The 20240-nt window shown below is 36.2% G+C and overlaps 1 protein-coding gene across 1 annotated transcript; it reads left to right on the top strand.

Annotated features, from left to right (window-relative positions):
- Positions 1–896: 896 nt before the first annotated feature.
- Positions 897–19743, top strand: ALX1 (ALX homeobox 1). The gene is made up of 4 exons (XM_061992311.1): positions 897–1128; positions 3344–3648; positions 7579–7707; positions 19423–19743. The coding sequence occupies exons 1-4, from the start codon at positions 897–899 to the stop codon at positions 19741–19743; spliced, it is 987 nt and encodes a 328-aa protein (XP_061848295.1).
- Positions 19744–20240: the final 497 nt, after the last annotated feature.

The following is a 20240-nucleotide window of genomic DNA, read 5'->3' as shown; positions in this document are numbered from 1 at the left end:
TTTTTTTTTCGAGTCAGTAGTGATAATATTTCAGGAGATTTAAAATAAGGAACTTGTTTTAATCACTTTGCAAACATAGACATACAGAAGCAGACTGGAGGTCTTCTCGATAGCAGCCAAACTCTCTTTTAGACCTATTTCTTATATGAGAGATTTCTAGTTTTAAGTTTCTCTATTTTCCATTTCCTCTACACAAACAATGGCCTATAATATTTGTTTCTGTCTTTAACTCCAGGACCAAGCTTCTGAAGTTGTTTAATAAAGGAACACCGGTTCTTAATTTTAGTGCTCAGAGAACAGGACTACAGCTACCGAGGTATCAGTCAAATTGATTAAAGAAGATCCTTTACTTGAGGGAATGTGCCCCTGAAATTACCTTTCTGTAAACCTCCCGGGGACCTGGAGGGAGAAGGAGAAAAGCGAGGGATTATTGTCTTTCCAGAGTCTCTGGAGAAATGTGAATAGGTTGCAGAGGGGAAATGTCCTTTCCAAGCGTCCCTCCCCCTGCTCCCCGTCTCCCCTCACCCTCATCGAACGTCAGCGTGTATCTGTCTGATACGGATCTGTCTGTCGAAAATGGGCCTGGAACTCCCTCCTGTGTTGGGATTAGGTCTTGGGGGACCTGGGGTGGAGTTACACTGCGTGCCTATTTTCATATTCATTAGAAATGGGAGGTTGCATAAGGAGCCCTGCTGAGCTTCAAGATATAAGAGCGACTTCGGGTTCCCCCTTTCAAGACAAGACAAATCAAAGACTCGGGAAAAACAGCTCCCTGAGCTCTGAACTTCTTTTCCTCCCTCCTTCCTTCCCTCCCATCCACTCACCCACTCTCCCTCCCTCCCTCCCTGCTCACAGTCCAGCCTCTGTCTAGGGAAAAGGTTTTCAAGCAGCCTTAGATGATTATGGATTTTCTGAGCGAGAAGTTTGCCCTGAAGAGCCAGCCGAGCAAGAACAGTGACTTTTACATGGGAGCAGGAGGCACTTTGGAGCACGTTATGGAAACTTTGGACAATGAGTCCTTTTATAGCAAAACGTCAGGCACCAAATGCGTGCAGGCCTTCAACTCTCTGCAAAGGGCTGAACATCATGTGAGGCTGGAAAGGACATCACCCTGCCAGGACAACAACGGTGAGTCGCCATCCCAGGCTTATTCCTGCTCCTATGCTTTGCTCACCCTGGAGCTGCGCAGCCTTTGGGTGCTGACATGCAAGGGGTTGTCATGTAGCAGTAGTAATAAATAATTATAATAGTAATAAAATATTACTAGTAATTATAATATGAATAATAGAAATAGTAATGCCAGGAAACTTCGAAGTGCTCTTCCCCCTTTAGTGCTGCCACTCGGGCTGCTGCCCTCCCCAGCCTCGCCCTCGCCTCGCCCCACCACAGGATAGAGGAGAGCGCAGCGCCGAGCTCGCAGGGACAGCCCGCCCGGCCCCGGAGAGAGGGATGGGGGAAAACGGACCGGGAAGGGCCGCGGAGGCCCCTCAGCGGCGCCGGCGGCCGGCAGAGCCCGGCGGGCACTGGCTCTGGCCCCGGCACTCTCCGGCCCCCTCCCCGCCCTCGTCCCCGTCTCGATCCCTGTCGAGCCGTGACGCTACTGTGGCTCCGAGGGTCGGTCCCGGCTCTCGGCGGTTCCCCCCCGCGAGCTCCAGGGAAAGCGCATCCCCGGTGCCGGCGGCGGGACCGTGGGTACGGGCGGCTGTGGCCGGCGAGGCACTGAGACGAGCTAGGAATGGGAGGTCTCTTGGTAGTGTTCGGTTCTTTCAGATAACGCCCTGCCAGAAGAGTGTGTCGTTTGTTTTGTTGGTTTATATTTTCTTAACTTTTTTTTTTTTTCTGTGTTGCTGAATAATGCCTCACAGTGATTCTTCGCATTGACCGAAAAACACTTCAGTTAATTCAAGCAGCAGTATTATTTTTTTCCCCTCTCTACCCGATCGGCAAGAAAAATGTGGAATGTTTTATTTTTGGAACATTTTAATTTGTATTTTAAGATGATGTAGATCACTTACAGAAAAAAATTAAAAGGGATTTTCCTAGAAGAATCGGAAAAAGTAGTTAAGACAAGCTGCAACAATGAGACTAACAGTATCTTACTTTTTTTTACTTCATATTGACATTGAAGTTTTTGGTTTTTTTGTTTTTTTTGAGAACATCATTTTTGTATGAAACAGATTGTAAAAAATGGACAGATTTCTGTAAGTGCAACTTAAAAAAAGCTTACAGAAAATTGATTTATGCATTGAAGTTTTTCTTAATTACCTCATTTAATGTGTGCCTTGGGGGCTTCGGGGCATTTCCTATTTGTGTATGTGTTGATGGTAAGTATCTAAAAATTGTGTCTGGTTAAAATCAACTTCGTTTGAAAAAAAAAAAAAAGAAATTACCGAGAAAGTGAGAAAATCCCCAAGCAAGCTTCTTACCTTGTGCTATATGCCATCTTTGTAGATTTAAATTTCAATAGTTTAAAACTTTTTTTTTGCCTATTTTGGAAAAGAACCCCAAAAATCCACAAACAAAAAAACCACCTTTTCGATTCTTGTAACATACGGCATCACTTTTTCAGTGATGTGAGATATGTAAGATCAGAAAAAAGTAAGAAACATTTTCATTTCTTATTAAGAAGCTACAGAAGAATATTTCTTATCTCTACCATTCAGATTTACTTAAAGATGAATAGTTCCTGCAGTTCTTGTACAAAGTATATGAAGCGATCTCTTTTAATAAGTTAACATTTTGCAGAAACTCTCTGTGTTTTGTAACCATAACAAACTTAATTGGAAACAATTCCACTTTACAAATCCAAGAGAAGTTATATGGAATCTATTGAGTTTGTAAAGTTAATTTTCGGTTTCATTTACTTCTCGATTTGCCAACTTACAGCTATTTGATTTACTTCACAGTTGTTTTATATTTCCATAGAAATAGAGTTTTTTACATCTCCTTCCAAGTTTAAAGGTGAATTTGTCAATAGCTTTATGCCACTTATATGAAAATCTGTTTTGGTCTAGGATTCCTTATCTGTGCAACTCTAGTTGAAGCTAATTTCATGGATTATTAAATACTTTAGTGGCAGAAGAAAAAATATTAAAATAGTTAGTAATGTAGTCTCCTTATACTGAAAGATTTTAGATGATATTTTCAGGGACAATTATCACTTAAAATTCAATACAATTTAGTAGTTTTACTCTATCTGTGGTAAATATTAAATTTTTTTCTTCCACGATCTTGGATAGAAATGTGCAACCACATAGAATGAGGTTCCTTATGAAACTATTTTGTATGGACTCCTGAATCTGAAGATTTAATGAGTTATTTCCCTCCCTCACCTTGTGTACAGTGAACTATGGGATTACTAAAGTGGAAGGACAACCTCTTCACACAGAGCTGAGCAGGCCCATGGACAATTGCAACAACCTCAGGATGTCTCCTGTGAAAGGGATGCAGGATAAGGGGGAACTGGATGAACTTGGCGATAAGTGTGACAGCAACGTCTCCAGCAGCAAGAAGAGGAGACACAGAACAACTTTCACCAGTTTGCAGCTGGAGGAACTGGAGAAAGTATTCCAGAAAACTCACTATCCCGATGTCTATGTAAGAGAACAGCTAGCTCTGAGAACAGAGCTCACTGAAGCCAGAGTCCAGGTAGGAATCAAACTTCTGCATTGCCATGACAAGCTGTGCTTTGTAAGAACTGTTGAACGACTCTCTCGGGGATTGTACAAAAGCCCACAAAGCTGGAGTAAATAGCTTATTTTGCTTTATTTCTTTATGGATATGAGCTGTTATGCTGCACTACAAGATCATTTGCGATTTTTTAGAATAGCTTAGGTTACTGTTCTGGGAACTAGTTTAAAGGATGAGAAAACAATATCCTATTGATACTGTAAAACAGTCTTGATCTTTAGTAGTCCTGTTTTACTGTTAGAATTCCAGGCAGTGAATGCATGAAGTGTTACATGTAAAGCTCCCATTAAGGAGACGTGTTGCATGTCATTCAGATTGATGACAATGCAGAACTCGAATGCAGAGGATTCAGCATGTGTTACGATATGAAAGGTATAGCCTAAAAAGTAATCAAATTCCTTGCTTCTATCCAAAGATTATACATTGTAATTGCATATACATAAATCTGTATAAATATAGATATATATCCCTGTTTAAGTGTGGGTTTGTGTCTGTGTAGAGCAAGGACATAATCCTTTTTTTTTTTTTTGGTATGAAATGATCTTGAAAATCACAACAGTTGTGAAATGCCTTTGTTTTTTTTTTTTTTTAACCCATATAACTGATGGATAATGTTATTCTAATTTTTTTCAATGAAACGTACTGTTGACCACTTAGTGCAGTATTTCAGTATCTTAATGGCATAAAAAGCTAATTCATTCAGTATGTGCTAATACAGTAATCTCAACAATATTTATGGCTTTGATTGTGTAATGGTGAGAAAAGAAGCTAAATACCCAGGAAATGCAGCCCTTCCTCGGTTTAGAGGTTTTCCCTTAGGAAAGAGTGTGAGCTGTATTTTGCGAGTTTATCCTGGTTTTGGAGATCTTCCCCATTCTGGTAATGCTCCTTTCAATTTAGAATAGCAGTATTGTTAATTCTTACACAGAGAGGTTTTCTTTTTTTTAGTTTAGTGACTTAAATATGATAACAACTTCACAACTTGTAATTAAATGCATACTCACACATGCATGGAAAGAAATAGACTTTAGAGAACATGCATACAACTGAAATCAAACCAAGATCACTTTGAGAAACAAACTCAGCTAATTACTTTTTAGAAGAACTTTTCTTTTCATAGCTATTGAACCAGACAACATACTCACTGTTGTCATCAGAAAATAGAGTTCAAAATCCTGTGTCAGTTACATCGATACAGTATCAGTGAAGCTGATGGAATTTAATTCAGTGACTTTTAACTCTTCAAGCTCTGTGCCATCCCTCTCGCTCTGAATTTGGTACAGATTTCCAAGTATGACTTCCATTCATTTGAATTTAGTCTTGACTTAAAAAAAGAAAAGCTTGCATAATGTTAAAACATTGTTCTTACAACTGCATAATTCTGAAACAATGAGAACTATGCTGAGAAAAAAATAATGGTCAGAACAGGGAGGAGAGAATTGGGCTAAAATGTGTCAACTGACTTTTTATCACTTTTTTTTTTTTAAATTAGAAATTCCATATCGTAAAAGTATTAAAAACAAGAGACTAAATGTAAAAACACATATCTCCATGAGACTTTCACAGAATATCTATTTCTATTTTATTTAATCATGTTCTCCCCTTTCTCAAAAGATAACTGATCTTTGCATTTCTCATATGCTAAATATGAAAGGAAATGGTGATCATTTTTATCCTGAGTAGCAACAGTATTCCATCACAGGATTAAGCAATTTAAAAGGCCTTACATCATTAGAGGCAAGCATCTGGCAATTCAAGGATAACAAGCAGCAGATTTTTACATTGCTTTGTGGAGGCAAATGGTTACTTTATCTCTGCCAAGAGTCAGTTTCTAGTAAAGTGATGTAAACAGAAACATTTTGGAAGATTGTCAAAGGAAAAAAAAGTGTGCTTTTTCCCCATCTAGTTACTATAAATTCAAGCAAATTGTTTGATTTAGTTTAGCAGAGTGATCAGCTGGATACCTTACCCACATTTCCCTCCACCAACATTTCATCAGCATCCAATTTAATATTTGTCCTGCATACACGCAGAGAGCGCCAACCTGAATCTAATTTATCTAAGTTGTTCTCTTTCCTGCTGCATGTCAGTGAAGTAATTGGCACCCATTTTAAGGGGATTGTCAAGGTCTTTTTTCAATGAAAGAGCCTCATGACTAAATTCCCTTAGCGTGTTCTTGGTGACTCCTGTGGAGAGAGAAGATTTTTTTTCTTTTTTTTTTTTTTTTCTTTTTGCTGAGCCTTAAGCATCATAAATAAGACAAATTTACCAGCAAGGTCCCTAGCAATATAGACTCAGCAGTTACATGCATGGGCCTTGCTTTGATTGCTGAGTACATTTTGAAAGATTGCATATAGAAAATTTGCAATGAGTACTTGGAATTAAAATGAACAAAATTATGTCCTCTTTGCTTAAGCAGCATTAAAGGATAATTGAGTTCTCCAAATATCAAGGCAAGAAACTGAGTTAGAAACCAAGCAGCGTTATTTTAAATATCTCACCATTAGGGATCAGAAAATATCCCTCAAAATGAGATTTACTGTCAGTGTCTATCTATATTAAAAAAAAAAAAATCTGTTCATGTATATGTCTGTCTAAATGGATTAATGATCCACTTAGTGGGAAGACTAACCCATGACATTGTTTCCATAAAAAATAATGGTTCTGTTTGAAGTGTGACCTTTAAAAAGAGTTGGAAGGAGTTTGCTCATAACTGAACAACAAAGTCTTAGGCAATATTACTTTTATAAAGGGTGAACAACAAAGTCTTAGGTAATATTACTTTTATAAAGGGGGAGCTACTTTTCTTAACCATCCCTTTAATTGATCATGATACGACAGACAGTTCAAATCAAGCTGTTTGAAAGAATAATATTTTTTTGAAGACCACAGTATAATGATAGGTATCAGTCATATCAAGAAAAGGGAGTAAAATAGATTTTGAGGTAACATTTGACACTCCAACAGAGCGGTCCAAAGGTTACTTAAGTATAAACAAAACAGTTTTCAAATCACAAGAAGAAATTGTTCCAGGTCTAGATTTTTTTAATAGTCTAAAGGTAAAATGTCATTCTTTAGTTTTCCATTGTCAGAAACAGACACCACCTAATACAAAAGTGAAAAAAAATTCAAAATAATTTGAAAACTGTATGTAATGTAATTATTTTTTATTCTCTCCCTGTCCTGTTAGCCTTCCTTATCAAAACTTTTCCTGCAGCACCAGACTACTGTGCTAGTGCCAGCTTTTCCTGCTTTCTAATTACTGCACTTGATAAAAGTTATGTATACTTCTAGGAGGCAGATCATAGGTAGTCATATCAAGTCAGTGGGCATATGAAAATAAAAGAAAATTTCTTTACAGTTTTACTCGACAGTTTCTTGACAGACTTGACAATTTCTTGTTTCTTGACAGTTTGTTACTTGGTGGTTTTCCACTACAGAGCTGAAGTCTGTCAACATTAGCACTACCAAACAAATTGATATTTCCCTTCCTTTCCTTTCCTTTCCTTTCCTTTCCTTTCCTTTCCTTTCCTTTCCTTTCCTTTCCTTTCCTTTCCTTTCCTTTCCTTTCCTTTCCTTTCCTTTCCTTTCCTTTCCTTTCCTTTCCTTTCCTTTCCTTTCCTTTCCTTTCCTTTCCTTTCCTTCTTTTTTTTTTGAGACACTAGAAATGAAATACTATATATATTTAAAATAACTGGAAAGAATTTAAGCATGTTTGACACGGAGAAGATAAAACTGCAATAAATTAATCCCTAGTGGAGAACTTCCCTTTCTTAAATAATCTGAAATTTTAAAACTACTGTCCAAAATACCTTGTCTTTTTCTTGAAACTCTTTGCACACTATACACTTGAATTTACCTTGATAGCATTTTCCTCCTGTGCTACAGGTTTGGTTCCAGAATCGAAGGGCAAAATGGAGGAAAAGAGAACGCTATGGTCAGATCCAACAAGCTAAGAGCCATTTTGCTGCCACCTACGATATATCTGTTCTTCCAAGGACTGACAGCTACCCTCAGGTATGGTAAAGACCAAATAGTAGTTTGATTCTATGTTTTCCTCCCTTTCATTCTTAGGCATATACATGCACAGAAGATGCTTGAAGACTTTAATGTGTTTGGCTTTCAGTGTTCTTTAGACACATCAACAGGACCTGCCACTGTGAGCAACAGTTCCAACATCCAATATGAATAGTTAAGTCTAAAAGTACAAGTATTTTTCAGACAACAATCTTAGGAGCTGCAAATTTTTGTACTGAGAATAGTTGGTTATATGACTATACATCTAAGCATTTTCTGCACATAAAATTATGTGGGGGTTTGAATCACTTTTGTGTCCACACAGAAATTCTCAACAAAATCTCAACCCATAGGGGTTGACCGGACTGATGTAATTTTGACCACAATAAGGTTAGGATTTCTCTTCTGGGGTATTTATATTCACAGACACAACTGTTTTAGTAACTCTGGTCTTGTATACTTTGGTAATGAGACATAAACTCTTCAGATAACTCTTCTTATGTATTAAATATGCACCTTTTCTTTTACCGACCTTCATAGACTACTGAATACAGCAAATATTCTACTAGCATGAAAACACGTTGTGGGCACACACAATAAGAATTGTGTGTGGGAGGCAGAGAGACAAGAAAGCTCTCTGTGACAGTAGTAATTTGTTTTTTTTTTTTTCTTTTTAATGATCCATTCATATATGGTAAATTATACTGTATGATAACATCGTAATCTTCTGTCTCCTCCCATCCTTTGGTTTACTGCCCAGCTTCACTCTCTGCCATTGTTTTCCCTTTTTTTAGCACATTCGTAATTGAATTCTGAATCCATTGTTTTTTATGTCTCTAGCTTCCCATTGCTTTTACACATAATTAAAAAAAAAAAAGCATAATACAAAGCAAAAATCTTGTATGGGTCTTTGTGATACAGCCCTTCCAATGTTGGTGTCCTGGTGCCCTTCTGGTTCTGTAGATAGTAGGGTCTCTAACAGCCTTAAGAATATACTCATATTCAATATGGGCTGAATCTGATTAGCTTTGAACCAGAAGGTTTGGGCTCACCTGTCTTCTATCCAGCTTTAACTCTGAGAAGGTTTCATGCTACTAGGTTTGATGTCTGGGCTTGAGCCTGTTTGTGTTCCAGCAGCTCAAGTCAAACACTGAAAATCTAGTGGCACTTATAAACCTGCCTGTTTTTATTTTATAATGTGACAGTGCATTAGCCTAAATTACCTGTTTCAGACATATCTAGGCGGAGGTGTGCAAAAAGACCTTAAACCCTTTTAGGAAGATTCACAGGGACATAGATAGCCTCTCACAGATCTCACTAAAGATGTTTAAATGTCTTTTGAAGGCCTTTCTGACTCATCTATAGGATCATAAGAGATTATATAAGGAATAGCATTTAAGCTTTTCTCTTTCTTTTCTTGACTCTAAACTTTGTGTCTCCAAGCTCATCTTGTATTTCTAGTAAGATTTTATCTACAAATATTCCCAAATGACATAATTTTCATTAGCACAACAGAATAATGCAAGTTATTTGTAAGCACTTAAATAATTGTCTCTAGACAAATGCTTTTTAAAAAGACACACTTTTGAATTACATGAGAATATAATCCATAAAAATCTAAATCAAATGAAATGTCTATTCTGTACTTTCAGATTGTCAAAAAGATACAGCATTTCTACTTACAAATTTGTTAAAAAGCTCTTTACTAGGCTGGTGACACAACTAAATTTCAGTCTGGCAAAACTTCATATCATTAATTTGTAAGTTCTCAAAAACAGGAGATTGAAATGGAAGTTTTGGTACCACAGTTTTAAATAAAAAATCTCTAAAATATCTAGAAATAGAAAATGTATACTAATTCATAAACATAAATACATAGTACTCACCCACAACCACAGCCCCACTGTGGCTAAACAGACAGGCACAAACGTATGACTGAGTCTGATCATCTGCATGAGAAAGTTGTGTTGCACTGCACTGTACTTCATGAACAACGAGCTAAAAGAAGGTGTGAGTCCATTTTACATTAGCTATCTCAGTTGAGTGCTTGTATTCATAGTCTGGCTATGTGATACAGATAAATTTTCTTACTCCTCAGTGAAGGTGGTTACTTTGTTTTTTACTGGCAAATAAATAGATATCCATGCAATGATCACAATACAGTCAATACAAGTTCCTGTTCTTGCTGACCTGATGTTAATTCTTCATAGTTTCACATTCTTAAATCCTCACCTGCACTAAAACCATGTCTAAGACATGTTGGTGACAATGCTTTAGAAAATGAAAATCCATATTAAAATCACAATGGCCATGAGCATGCAAATCTTTTGAACTAGATGCCCATTTATAAGTGTCTCACTCATGGAGAATAAATATATAGTACATGACTTGGTAAAAATTCATGAATCTGTTCCACAGTTTGGGCAGAAAGAGATTTTTTTAAATTGTTCTCTGAATGTTTGGTTTTAGTGTTATAAATTGATTTCCCAAACAATCCCATCATTTCAGTGTAGTAAATGCAAAAAAAAGAAAATACCTTTTTTTTTGTTTTGTTTTGTTGGGCTTATTTTTCTCCGTTCTCTCACCTCCCTTCCATCCCTCACCCCATGCACAAATACTCTTATTGTGACACTGACACTAGGAAATATTAGACAAGCTGTCATATTTCAAATAAATAGTTGGATCTTGGGGATCAGGGAACACAGATCACTGAAGCTTATTTGTGATGCCTTTATTATGATGAGGGAAACCAGACTCTCTTGCTGACAAAAAAAATAGGATGAATGTTGAAAAAGGATGAAATCAAGCTGAGATATTTACTGCTGTGTGGCAGAAAGAACAGATACAAATGTGAATTTCTGGTGTGCATTATACGAATTTGCAGCCTGAAGATTTCTGTTTTGAACCCCATCATGAATATGTTCACAAAACAGACATCTCACATTCCTGCAGAAACATCAGTCTTTTTTTGCAGTTAGCAGAGGGTGTGGATACTCCTGCTTAGTCTCTCACCAATTATTTTCATCAAGTACAAATGAAGAACATTATGTTGTTATTCATTATGTGACTATGTCAATACAAAAGACTTTCCTGTGAGGAAATGATCTTTTCAACTTATTTCAGATAGAGGGCTGTCTCTGAATCAGAAAACTGTTGAAGTTGGAAAGGATGTCTAGAGGTGGTCTGGTCCAATCCTCCTTTCTATAACCCAGTCTAGTTTTCCTATTAAATTAGACCACTTTTTCTTCAAAATAGTGGTAAACAATTTAAGTGGTTTTTTTTTTTTTTCTAGATCATAATTGTTTGCTTTTCTAATTCAATCTAACTTTAATTATTTGTACAGTAGGTTGTCTTTAGGTGTTGCTTGTTGTGCAAAACAGTTGCTCATGTGGCTGCCAAGGAGCTCAGTATCTCCTAAACTGTACAAATTCTACACACATATATATTTCATTAATTAATACTGGCAACATTTACCTGGATTGCAGAGGATAGTTAGTACAATATTCCAGGATAATCATTTGTTATTCAATTTTTTTTTTTTCTAGACTTTAACATTAATTATACCACACCATTGTTAAGTTTTCACTGAGATGAAATACTTTAATTTTTGAGAATATCATGTTGAAAATTAGATTTTTTTCTAGGAAAATGTTATATATGGTATTTTTAATTCATTTTAGTGAAATGGTTCAGTTCCATTAGTTTCAGTGGTTAAGCTTCATGTTTCTCTTGCAGATGCAACACACTGTGATCTAAGTTACCTTAAGTCCACTCAGAAAACAATTAACTGGTTAAAACTCTAATCCCATCATCATCTGCTGATGGTATGAAAGCTAAGAGGAAGCATCTTAACATCAGTGGGGAAATGAATGGAGATTCACTTCATGGAGAGGTTTACTTTACTGATCTGAGTAAATGCTAGTAAACAAACAGTAATTGATTTAGTCACTTAAATAAAGAGATATCAGAGATGCTGTAACAGTGCTGATGGACACAACTTACAAAAAGATTTCATCCTTCAGGGGAGGCAACTGTTGGTCAGATAAGCATTTGTGTTTAGGAAACTTAATCACAGAGACTTTTCTATTGGAGATGTGTTCCCTTTAAAGTTGCTGAAAATCTGGTAAATTAAGTTTTATTTTCCTAAAGTATAAGGTATAAAATAGGTAAGATGATCTCTAAAACTGCTAATTTTTTCTCCGATGCCTATTTCAGATGAAGACATCTATAATTTAGATGGATCTACATATTACATGTTACGAGAGGAAAAATAAAAAAGTTGCATATCCTTGCTCTTCTACCTTACTGGTCTTGACTGCTTTTGCTGTCCTATGCCTAGTGAGGAAGCTAATATTCCAAGAGTACTTGAACTTGTCAGATTTAATGATTAAGTATGAAAAGTAGCAAGTAGCAAAATCCATTAAACAAATTTTAATTTCTATCCCCTCATTATTTACATACAATTTGATATTTGATCAAAAGCCTATACTATTACCACACAGACCTTCAGCTTTCCCTATATACGTTAAAATATAAGATGTTATCTTTATAAATGTAAAGTGGATCAGTATGTAAAAAACCCATTAAATTATATCCTTGAAAAGCTAATATAAGTGGCACAATTTTTTCCCCTCATCTAGACTCTTTCCATACTTTACATTTTTTTTCTTCTTGCTTGTTCTGTAAGTCTAGTTGATTTGTTGTCATTCTTCTAAGTTGTTTTGCTAGTGTTTATCGTGTTACACCTTCCCCCTTACTATCACGTGTGAAATGTATTGTTTGTTTATCTTACTTGAAAATCCAGGCAAGAGTTGGATAGGACTGGATGTTTAATTTAATTTTTTTTTTTTTTTTTTTGGTGGAAAAACACAGCCTAGTGCAGGTAGGAATCCGGAGGAGACAAAAGCATTTCAAAAGTATGGGAACTGGAGTGATACAGAAGGTGTAGAAAGAAGAGAGAACATTGAAATCTCAAAAAATAGAAGGAAGAGGCTGAAGTTTATATTTCATCCACCAGACTGATAGATCAAATTAAACATGTTGAGCAGTGTGGCATCTCATGATATGTTTTGGCAATCAAAGAGTGCAGAAGTGGTATCAATATATATGTGTTATATACTAAGTCCTTGGATCATTATTACGGTTCTGCTCTAGCCTTAGCACATATGGGTAATTCTCATTAGCAATAATCAAAGTTACATGCTCCAGTTAAGACTTTCATATGGCATATATTAGACACCACATGTTATATGACTTAAAAATTCTTTTAACTGTAGTACACATATAAATGACAGTTAATCACAATAGTTCATTAAGGCTATGGGTACACTGCTTAAGTAGGAGTAGATGTGGTAGACATATCTGAGCCAGCTTCAAAGAAGTTTTATTGTATACTCATGTTGTCTAGCTGTGACAGCATAGAGCTCAGGCTGGACCACCACCTGAATGGCATGTTGTTTACTGTGTGTGTTCTGACTGTACTCTTCCATCAAGAGTAACACTTCTACTCTTTTTGAGTGATGCCTGTTTGTGTATTGCACTTTTATATTTTCTAATTTTTTTTTTTTTCTCTGTACTATCAGTGTATGTGGTGCTCCTTGCAGACTCAACATTCAGTTTGTTGGAGGATTTGTTTCTTTGTTTGTTGGGGTTTTTTTTTTTGTGAAATGTATTTCTTTAAACATGTGGATGACTATCTGGGGCCAAAAAAAAAGACTAATTCACTTTATCTGAGATAGAAACTTTTTGTAGTAGCATTTTTCAAAGTATGAAGTTTTGTCTTCAGCGATGTCATAGATGTGAAATAGAACTGATTCTTATCATAACTGGCCCTTAGATTGCAGCAGGGAGAAGTTATGGTTTACCTACAAAATACAAGAATGTACAAAAATGAAAACATGGTGACTTTAATCTTGCATTATTTTGCACCTTAGCAAACTGGTTAAGCACAGAATCAAATAAACAGATTTTCATTTTATTCACCATAGGTACACATAAATGTGGACTGAATGGATCTATCACGTATTTTTTAACTGTAGCAATGAGTCTTTTAGTTCCAAGGGCCAACTTGCATTTAACGGACATATCTGAAAATGGTGTGCTGTAGCTCTCTCCTATTTACTTGAACCCAATACAGCACATTACACACTTAACAAGCCCATTAGGTCCTATGGCTCTTATAAAATGGTCACAAATGACACCAAGAATTATTCTGTCTGGATAGAAAGGAAAAACACAATGAGAATGGTAAAGCCTTGGAACAAATTGCTCATAGAAGTTATTGAGTCTCTGTAGCTGGAGCTGCTTAAAATTTGGCTGGATAGGGCTTGAGTAACCTGAGCTAAATTTAAAAGTTAATTGTGAGCAAGGGTTTGGAATAATAATCCAAGAGATCCCTTTCAGTTTAAATTATTCTGAGAATCTATGTAACTGCAGACTCGGGAAGTACAGCCAAATCTCCGCACATACTTTGGATGTTCTTAAGAGGCATTCAAAAAAAAATACTGTGGCAAGCGACAGACCAAATTAATTGTGCTGATGGACAAGGAAAAGCATTCAGATAATGAGTTGTAAACTAGGAGTTTTGAGCAGTTTAACATTTCATTTCATTACATTACATTTCATTTGACTAAATTAGCTCCTTCTGCAAGAGCAGTTCTCACGTTTTCTGACAGTGTAAGGATTATCACTTTACATAAAGTGACAAAAATTTATCAAATCAGTCTCTTTGATATTCACATGTTTTGTATGAAGTTAAATTCTTAAACTGTTTAGTTAGTGCCACTGTTATCTCTCTTGCAATACTCAGGAACACATTGAAAACAGTCAATGTTGATTTTATACTTACTAATTATAGTTACATATAACATAACAGGTATTACATAATAATGATCTAAATGATATTAACTTATTACTTCATATCTAAAGATCTTAAAATAGATTAGCTTTTTGTTTCTCATGTGAAGCACTAAAACATATGTCCACTCAAATAGAAGCTGTGGGTGCTCATATATGTGTCTGCTGGAAACAGACTCGAGTCTGGACAGACAGGCAGCTCAAATAACATGAGTCAAAACATTTGGTGATGGGACGAACAAAGCCAGGTAAGTGACAGCAAAACTCTTAGAAAATTTGGAGATTTGATCTTATGTGTAAGAAGACTGAAGCTCTAGGAGCCTGAAATTTTAGCGGAAAAAAAAGCAGTGACGTCAAATGGGAAGACCATTCACCTCAGCTAATTTTCCTCTGCAGTGTCAAGCGGAAGGTCATATGCTTAGAGAACAATATCATAACCATGCTAACAACCAACCATATCTCTCTGGTTCTGTTCTTGTTACAGCTCTGAAATTCTTCTTTTTTTCTATCAGGAAAAGTGCATGTGTGTGTGTGTGTGTATAAGACATACAGTAGGTAAATATATTGAAGGGCTCTGTTAATTTCATGGTAACCACAAGAGCAAAGCTCAAGTTGTTTGTGATGTTAACAGAAACCAGAGATGTGCTGTATGTATAGCCTCATTCACAGTCTCTGAATTGCCTTTTATATAGTTCATGGATCACACAAGAGTTTAAGAGGAAAAATATTTTCTTTAAATTCAAGTACATAATGTCCCTTTTCCTTCCAGCATACCAGAAGGTCTGATAATTTTGACTTATTGTAAAACCTGACTCTATTTATTTTTAGTACAGGAATACCTTCTGTGCCTAAATTTCCCTAAGAGATATTTATGCTGTCAGTCCTTGCTAAGAAATGAAAACATAATACGACAAACGAAGTCACTCAACTGACTAAAATGAATGGAAAATTGATATGACTGAAACATTCTTTTAAAAAGCATAACTATCTCATGAGAGAAGATGTAAAGCTTTCCTAGCATCTTGTGGGATTTCTAAAGTTAATTTTACCAATTTTAGTCCTTTCCCCTAAGAAAGAAACTTAGGACACCCCTTTGAATGTTTTAGGAATAAATAGCTTGTTCACATATTTTGTTAAAAACAAATTGGTATATTTTAGGATATGCAGTTGGATTCTGTTCTCATTTACATCTGTGCAATCTCACTTAAGTGAAATTGAAAGAGATTTGTCTAGGATAAAAATATCAGAAAAACTGGTGGTCCTAAACTTATGTTGCTGTAAACCTAGCTACTAGAAGTATGGAAAGAAAGAGTGATTTTATGATACCTCCAGACCAGATAGGTTATTGTATATCTTCAGACTGAGCCTCCAAAGCCTTTGAAGTCTTCTCATCATGACTGCATTAAAGACAAACTTCTGAGTGTTCCTATTTGAACAGATCTTTTGGGAAAATTCTTCCCATAGCCTGTGTAACTTGAGTGACTGCAGTATTTGGCATGCCATTCCTTAGAAAGAAGTCTTGGTAAATCAGATAAATGAGACTTTGTTGCGTGTGAGTTATCTTTGGAGATGATGAGCTCCTTCAGAATTAGTTTATGTATTAGATGCTGCATAGTTGAACCAGCCTCTCCCCATGCAAATTCATCCTGTTGTGAAGGTTTTGAGACTAACTATTTGGCCTGGAAACAGCATTAAAAAAAATGGAATTCTGAGTGCATGTGTTTGAAATCTACTTTTTCCCACTCTGGATTCTTTTTTAGCTGGATCAGCTCCTACTTTCAACTCAGTAAAGAGTTGTACCAACAAAACAAATGGAAATGGAACATTGTGGAAACAGGAATGAGTGACTTGTTTTGTAGGAAGAAAGGGAAAGAAAAGTCCAAAGGCTGCTTTATGTGTCACCATTGTTGCAAGAAACATATATGTAATCACAAAACACAATAAAGTACAAGTTTTCAGTGTCTCAGAAAACAAAACAAAACAACCTAAAAAAAGACAACGTTATTTTGGTATGAATGACTGGATTTCTGCTTTTCCCAGTTCATGATTGAGACAGAATGTGTACAGTTTGGGCTTTCAAGCAAAGTGGAGGTGCTCTCTGGATCTTAAAGGCTTTCAACTACTGTCTTCTTCACTATTCTCTGTACTCTGATCACATGCTACGTGGCTCCAAATTCATTAAGTATGAGAAGGCAATAAGCCTTATGAATCTTAATGGGTGACTTACCAGTTGCTGCACACTTAACTAGGACATTTTCCAACTCTTTCAGGGTCCCTTGTTTCCTTTTTGCTCTATTCTCTAAGTCTGTACTAGGATCTGAGAAACTTTCTAGTCAATAGGACACTCAGAAATCATTGAATGAGGGATGTACTGCTGTCTTTGGAAATGTTCTGTGTGGTTGGATACAACAAACCTTTGTAAGCAAGACAATGATTCACGTAGGTCTGGATAAGATATGTCCTTTATTCCCCAAAGAAACCACCTGTTCTCTGAAGACTGAAAAAAGAACAAACTTGTCTGACTATTAAGTCAATTCTATCTCAGATGGGTTAATTAAGGAGTAATGAGGCAGGTGTCAAGCTGTAGAGGGTCTTTTATGGACTGATGTTTGAGAGTCTTCTAAATATTGCTGAAGGGAGGAGGGAAGGATGGGAACTGGAAAGTTCTGAAACTCTCACTGGGGTCTTTTTCCTCCTGTAGATCTCAGGAGGCCCACAAGAAGGAGGAAAAATCCTTGATAACCTTCCCCAGGCACCTTATTCACTCCATTACCTCTCAGCAGACCACCTAAGATATACAGGAGCAGATACTTGAGGTGTGCCCAACTAGCTGTGCATGTGTGCATGTGGAAAGGCAAGACGCATTCATGTCAATGGGTGTGGAAGTATGTGTATGCCTGTGTGTATGCATGCTTGTGTGAGCAAGGAGTTGACCAGACTAAGAATATGGGGAGGTGTGTTGCTACCATGACTTTCCCCCAGCCTTCTGCAGGAAACCAAACTGGAGCATTTACTGGCTCTATTTTTGCTGCTGGAATTGCTAGGGAGACCAAATTAGTTTGTCAGCTCCTCATGACCTCTGTAAGATTCCATCTCATCCTTGCTATGGTGCTAGATCTCAGCTAGATGAGCTTGGTGAAACATAATTTATCTTTCTTTGTCTTGGTGGTGGTTTGGTGAATATGACTTTTTGCAAAGTAATCAGACAAGGGGAAAAAACCCAACTCAGAAAGATTTTCACTGTGTGTGTGTGTGCGTCTGTTGTAATTAATTACTTCCCCTGACCTCTACTTTGGCAGAAAAAAAAAAATTGCTCAGATAACCTACATATCTTAAAGTCAAAATTCCTTTGCCTATGGATTTGGAACCTAAAGGCAAAATTAAATTTAAAATGACAATTCACTTTACAATGCTAGTTGAAGAATAATTGCAATTGTATAGCAGAGAACAAAGGCATGTGGGCTCAATCTCAGTGCATCAGAACAATGATATACTGGACAGGCAACGTATTTTTAGGATGAAGACAAATTTAGCAAAGTAAAACAGAAAGGGATACAGTTACTGAGAAATTCTATATTGTGAATGAAGGTTACAAATGTCTTGTGACATGATATTTGAACATTTTAAAAAAAAAATCAGCATTCGTAAAGAGATACTGTGATTCTGTGATATAAGTAAAAGTGGAGAAGAAATAGAAAGCTATGTATTTTATAATGGTGAGTGCAAGTGAGGAATGACCAAGGAAGTTAGAATATGTCAGAGATTATATCCATATAGTACTGATAAAGAGATATAAAGTAGATAATTTAAAAAGACAGACAGCTGCTGAGTGTAAAGTTTTATGAAAGTGAAGAGAGAGGGAATGAAAGAATGAAGCTTGAGATAATAATGGGAGCTGATTTGTTCTAGGTCTTAAAAACCTTTCCCTCTGTTCATCTAGTAACAAATAAGTAAAAAATACCTATCCATAAACAGCATCTATATATAGGCAATAGGAGAAGACCTGAGGTTCCGAATGAAGCTCTAAATTACTGGCAAATACAGAAGGTATTACACATCAAAGCTTGAATACATGATTACTCCAAATCTTCAGCAGACATTGTTGGTAACCGCAAAGTTTGTGTCTTAGTCTGTCATTCAACGTTTTCCAGGAGTGCACAATGCAGCCAGTTAAGGGTGAGAGCTGAAACAGAAATGCCCTTAAGTATAATTTCATACAAAAATATAATGAAAAGTATTTTTATCTTAAATCATCTTTGAAATGACTTCATGAAAAAAATATTGGATGTGTTATCAACCATGCTTGTATTTTGTTGATTAATTTGTTTTAAAATAATTATACAAAGCTTCTCATAATTTTATTTTGCAAATAATTGTTGGGCTTTGTCACTCAAGAAACCTCGGTTTGTTTTGTTCACCTTGTTATACTATTTCCTACTATTAGAGTAAGAGAGAATTCTGATGTGGGAAAGTTTTTATGGTTAAAGCAACTATGATACTGTTTACACTTTTGACACCTTTCTTCAAAGTCAGTTGTGTGCTTCCACTAATTTTATTGATTGTCTGGGCTGATGGCATCCTGAAGTTCAAAGGTACTCAGGATAGAGCCATAGAGGGAATGGGTGTCAATGAAAGGAATATGGTTCAGCAGCCCTTGCTCTTAAGTGGATGATCTAGTATTTTGACTCATTTAATGTCTTAATGGTATTTTCGAATATGATTGCAGGGAACTATTTATGTACTTGTTGCATATTTTAGGGTAGAACTAATAATGGATGTGCTGAATAAAGCAAACCAAGCATTGCAGAAAACAAACTATGAACTATTTACATTTAATCTTATTCATTTTATATGTTTCAGATTCAGAACAATCTGTGGGCAGGCAATGCTGCTAGTGGTTCTGTGGTTACTTCCTGCATGCTGCCACGAGACACATCCTCCTGCATGACACCTTATTCTCATTCACCCCGGACAGATTCTGGCTACACAGGCTTTTCAAACCACCAGAATCAATTCAGCCACGTGCCCCTCAATAATTTTTTCACTGACTCTTTACTTTCTGGAGCAAGCAATGGACATGCTTTTGAAACCAAGCCAGAGTTTGAAAGAAGGTCCTCCAGCATTGCAGTTCTACGGATGAAAGCCAAAGAGCATGCTGCCAATATTTCCTGGGCCATGTAATATAGCAGTGCCTTTTTTTCATTTCCTTTTTTTTTTTTTTTAAATAGCAAACTGAAAACCTTGTTTCCCATATTTAAAGGACACAACAATAAGCTGCTGTGTGTGGAATGCTAGAAATCACAGTATACACAATGTCTGCTTAAACAAATGCAATATAATATTTAGCAATAAAACAAGAATAAACCAAATAGATTTACCATACATCAAACTCAACAAGCCTTCTTTGTTTTGGTTTTTATAGTAAAATATGTTTTCTTGTACCAGTTGATGAAATATGATTATAGAACCTGCAAAAAAGAATAAAACTATTAAGCAAATATGTCTACTCCATTGGTTTTTAGCAGTCTTGCATACAAAATTAATGCTTTAGAAATAAGTGCTTTATACAGGAAAAACTCCATGAAGGAAAATAAATTTACTATACTAAACCCACGAAGTAAATCTCTTAGCACACCATACAGAGAAGGAAATATATGATTATTCATGTTGTAAGTGGA

Source organism: Colius striatus, chromosome 1 (assembly GCF_028858725.1).
Source record: "Colius striatus isolate bColStr4 chromosome 1, bColStr4.1.hap1, whole genome shotgun sequence".
Classification (NCBI taxonomy): domain Eukaryota; kingdom Metazoa; phylum Chordata; class Aves; order Coliiformes; family Coliidae; genus Colius; species Colius striatus.
The sequence above is the reverse complement of the archived record's forward strand: the minus strand, read 5'-3'. Positions and strand labels throughout refer to the sequence as shown.

What these genes read in the sequence shown, in the direction of transcription:
- ALX1 (XM_061992311.1), top strand. Translation starts at nt 897, where the DNA reads ATGATTATGGATTTTCTGAGCGAGAAGTTTGCCCTGAAGAGCCAGCCG. An exon ending in ACCCTGCCAGGACAACAACG is followed by an intron (nt 1,129 to 3,343) that starts GTGAGTCGCCAT and finishes CCTTGTGTACAG; the next exon opens with TGAACTATGGGATTACTAAA. An exon ending in TCACTGAAGCCAGAGTCCAG is followed by an intron (nt 3,649 to 7,578) that starts GTAGGAATCAAA and finishes CCTGTGCTACAG; the next exon opens with GTTTGGTTCCAGAATCGAAG.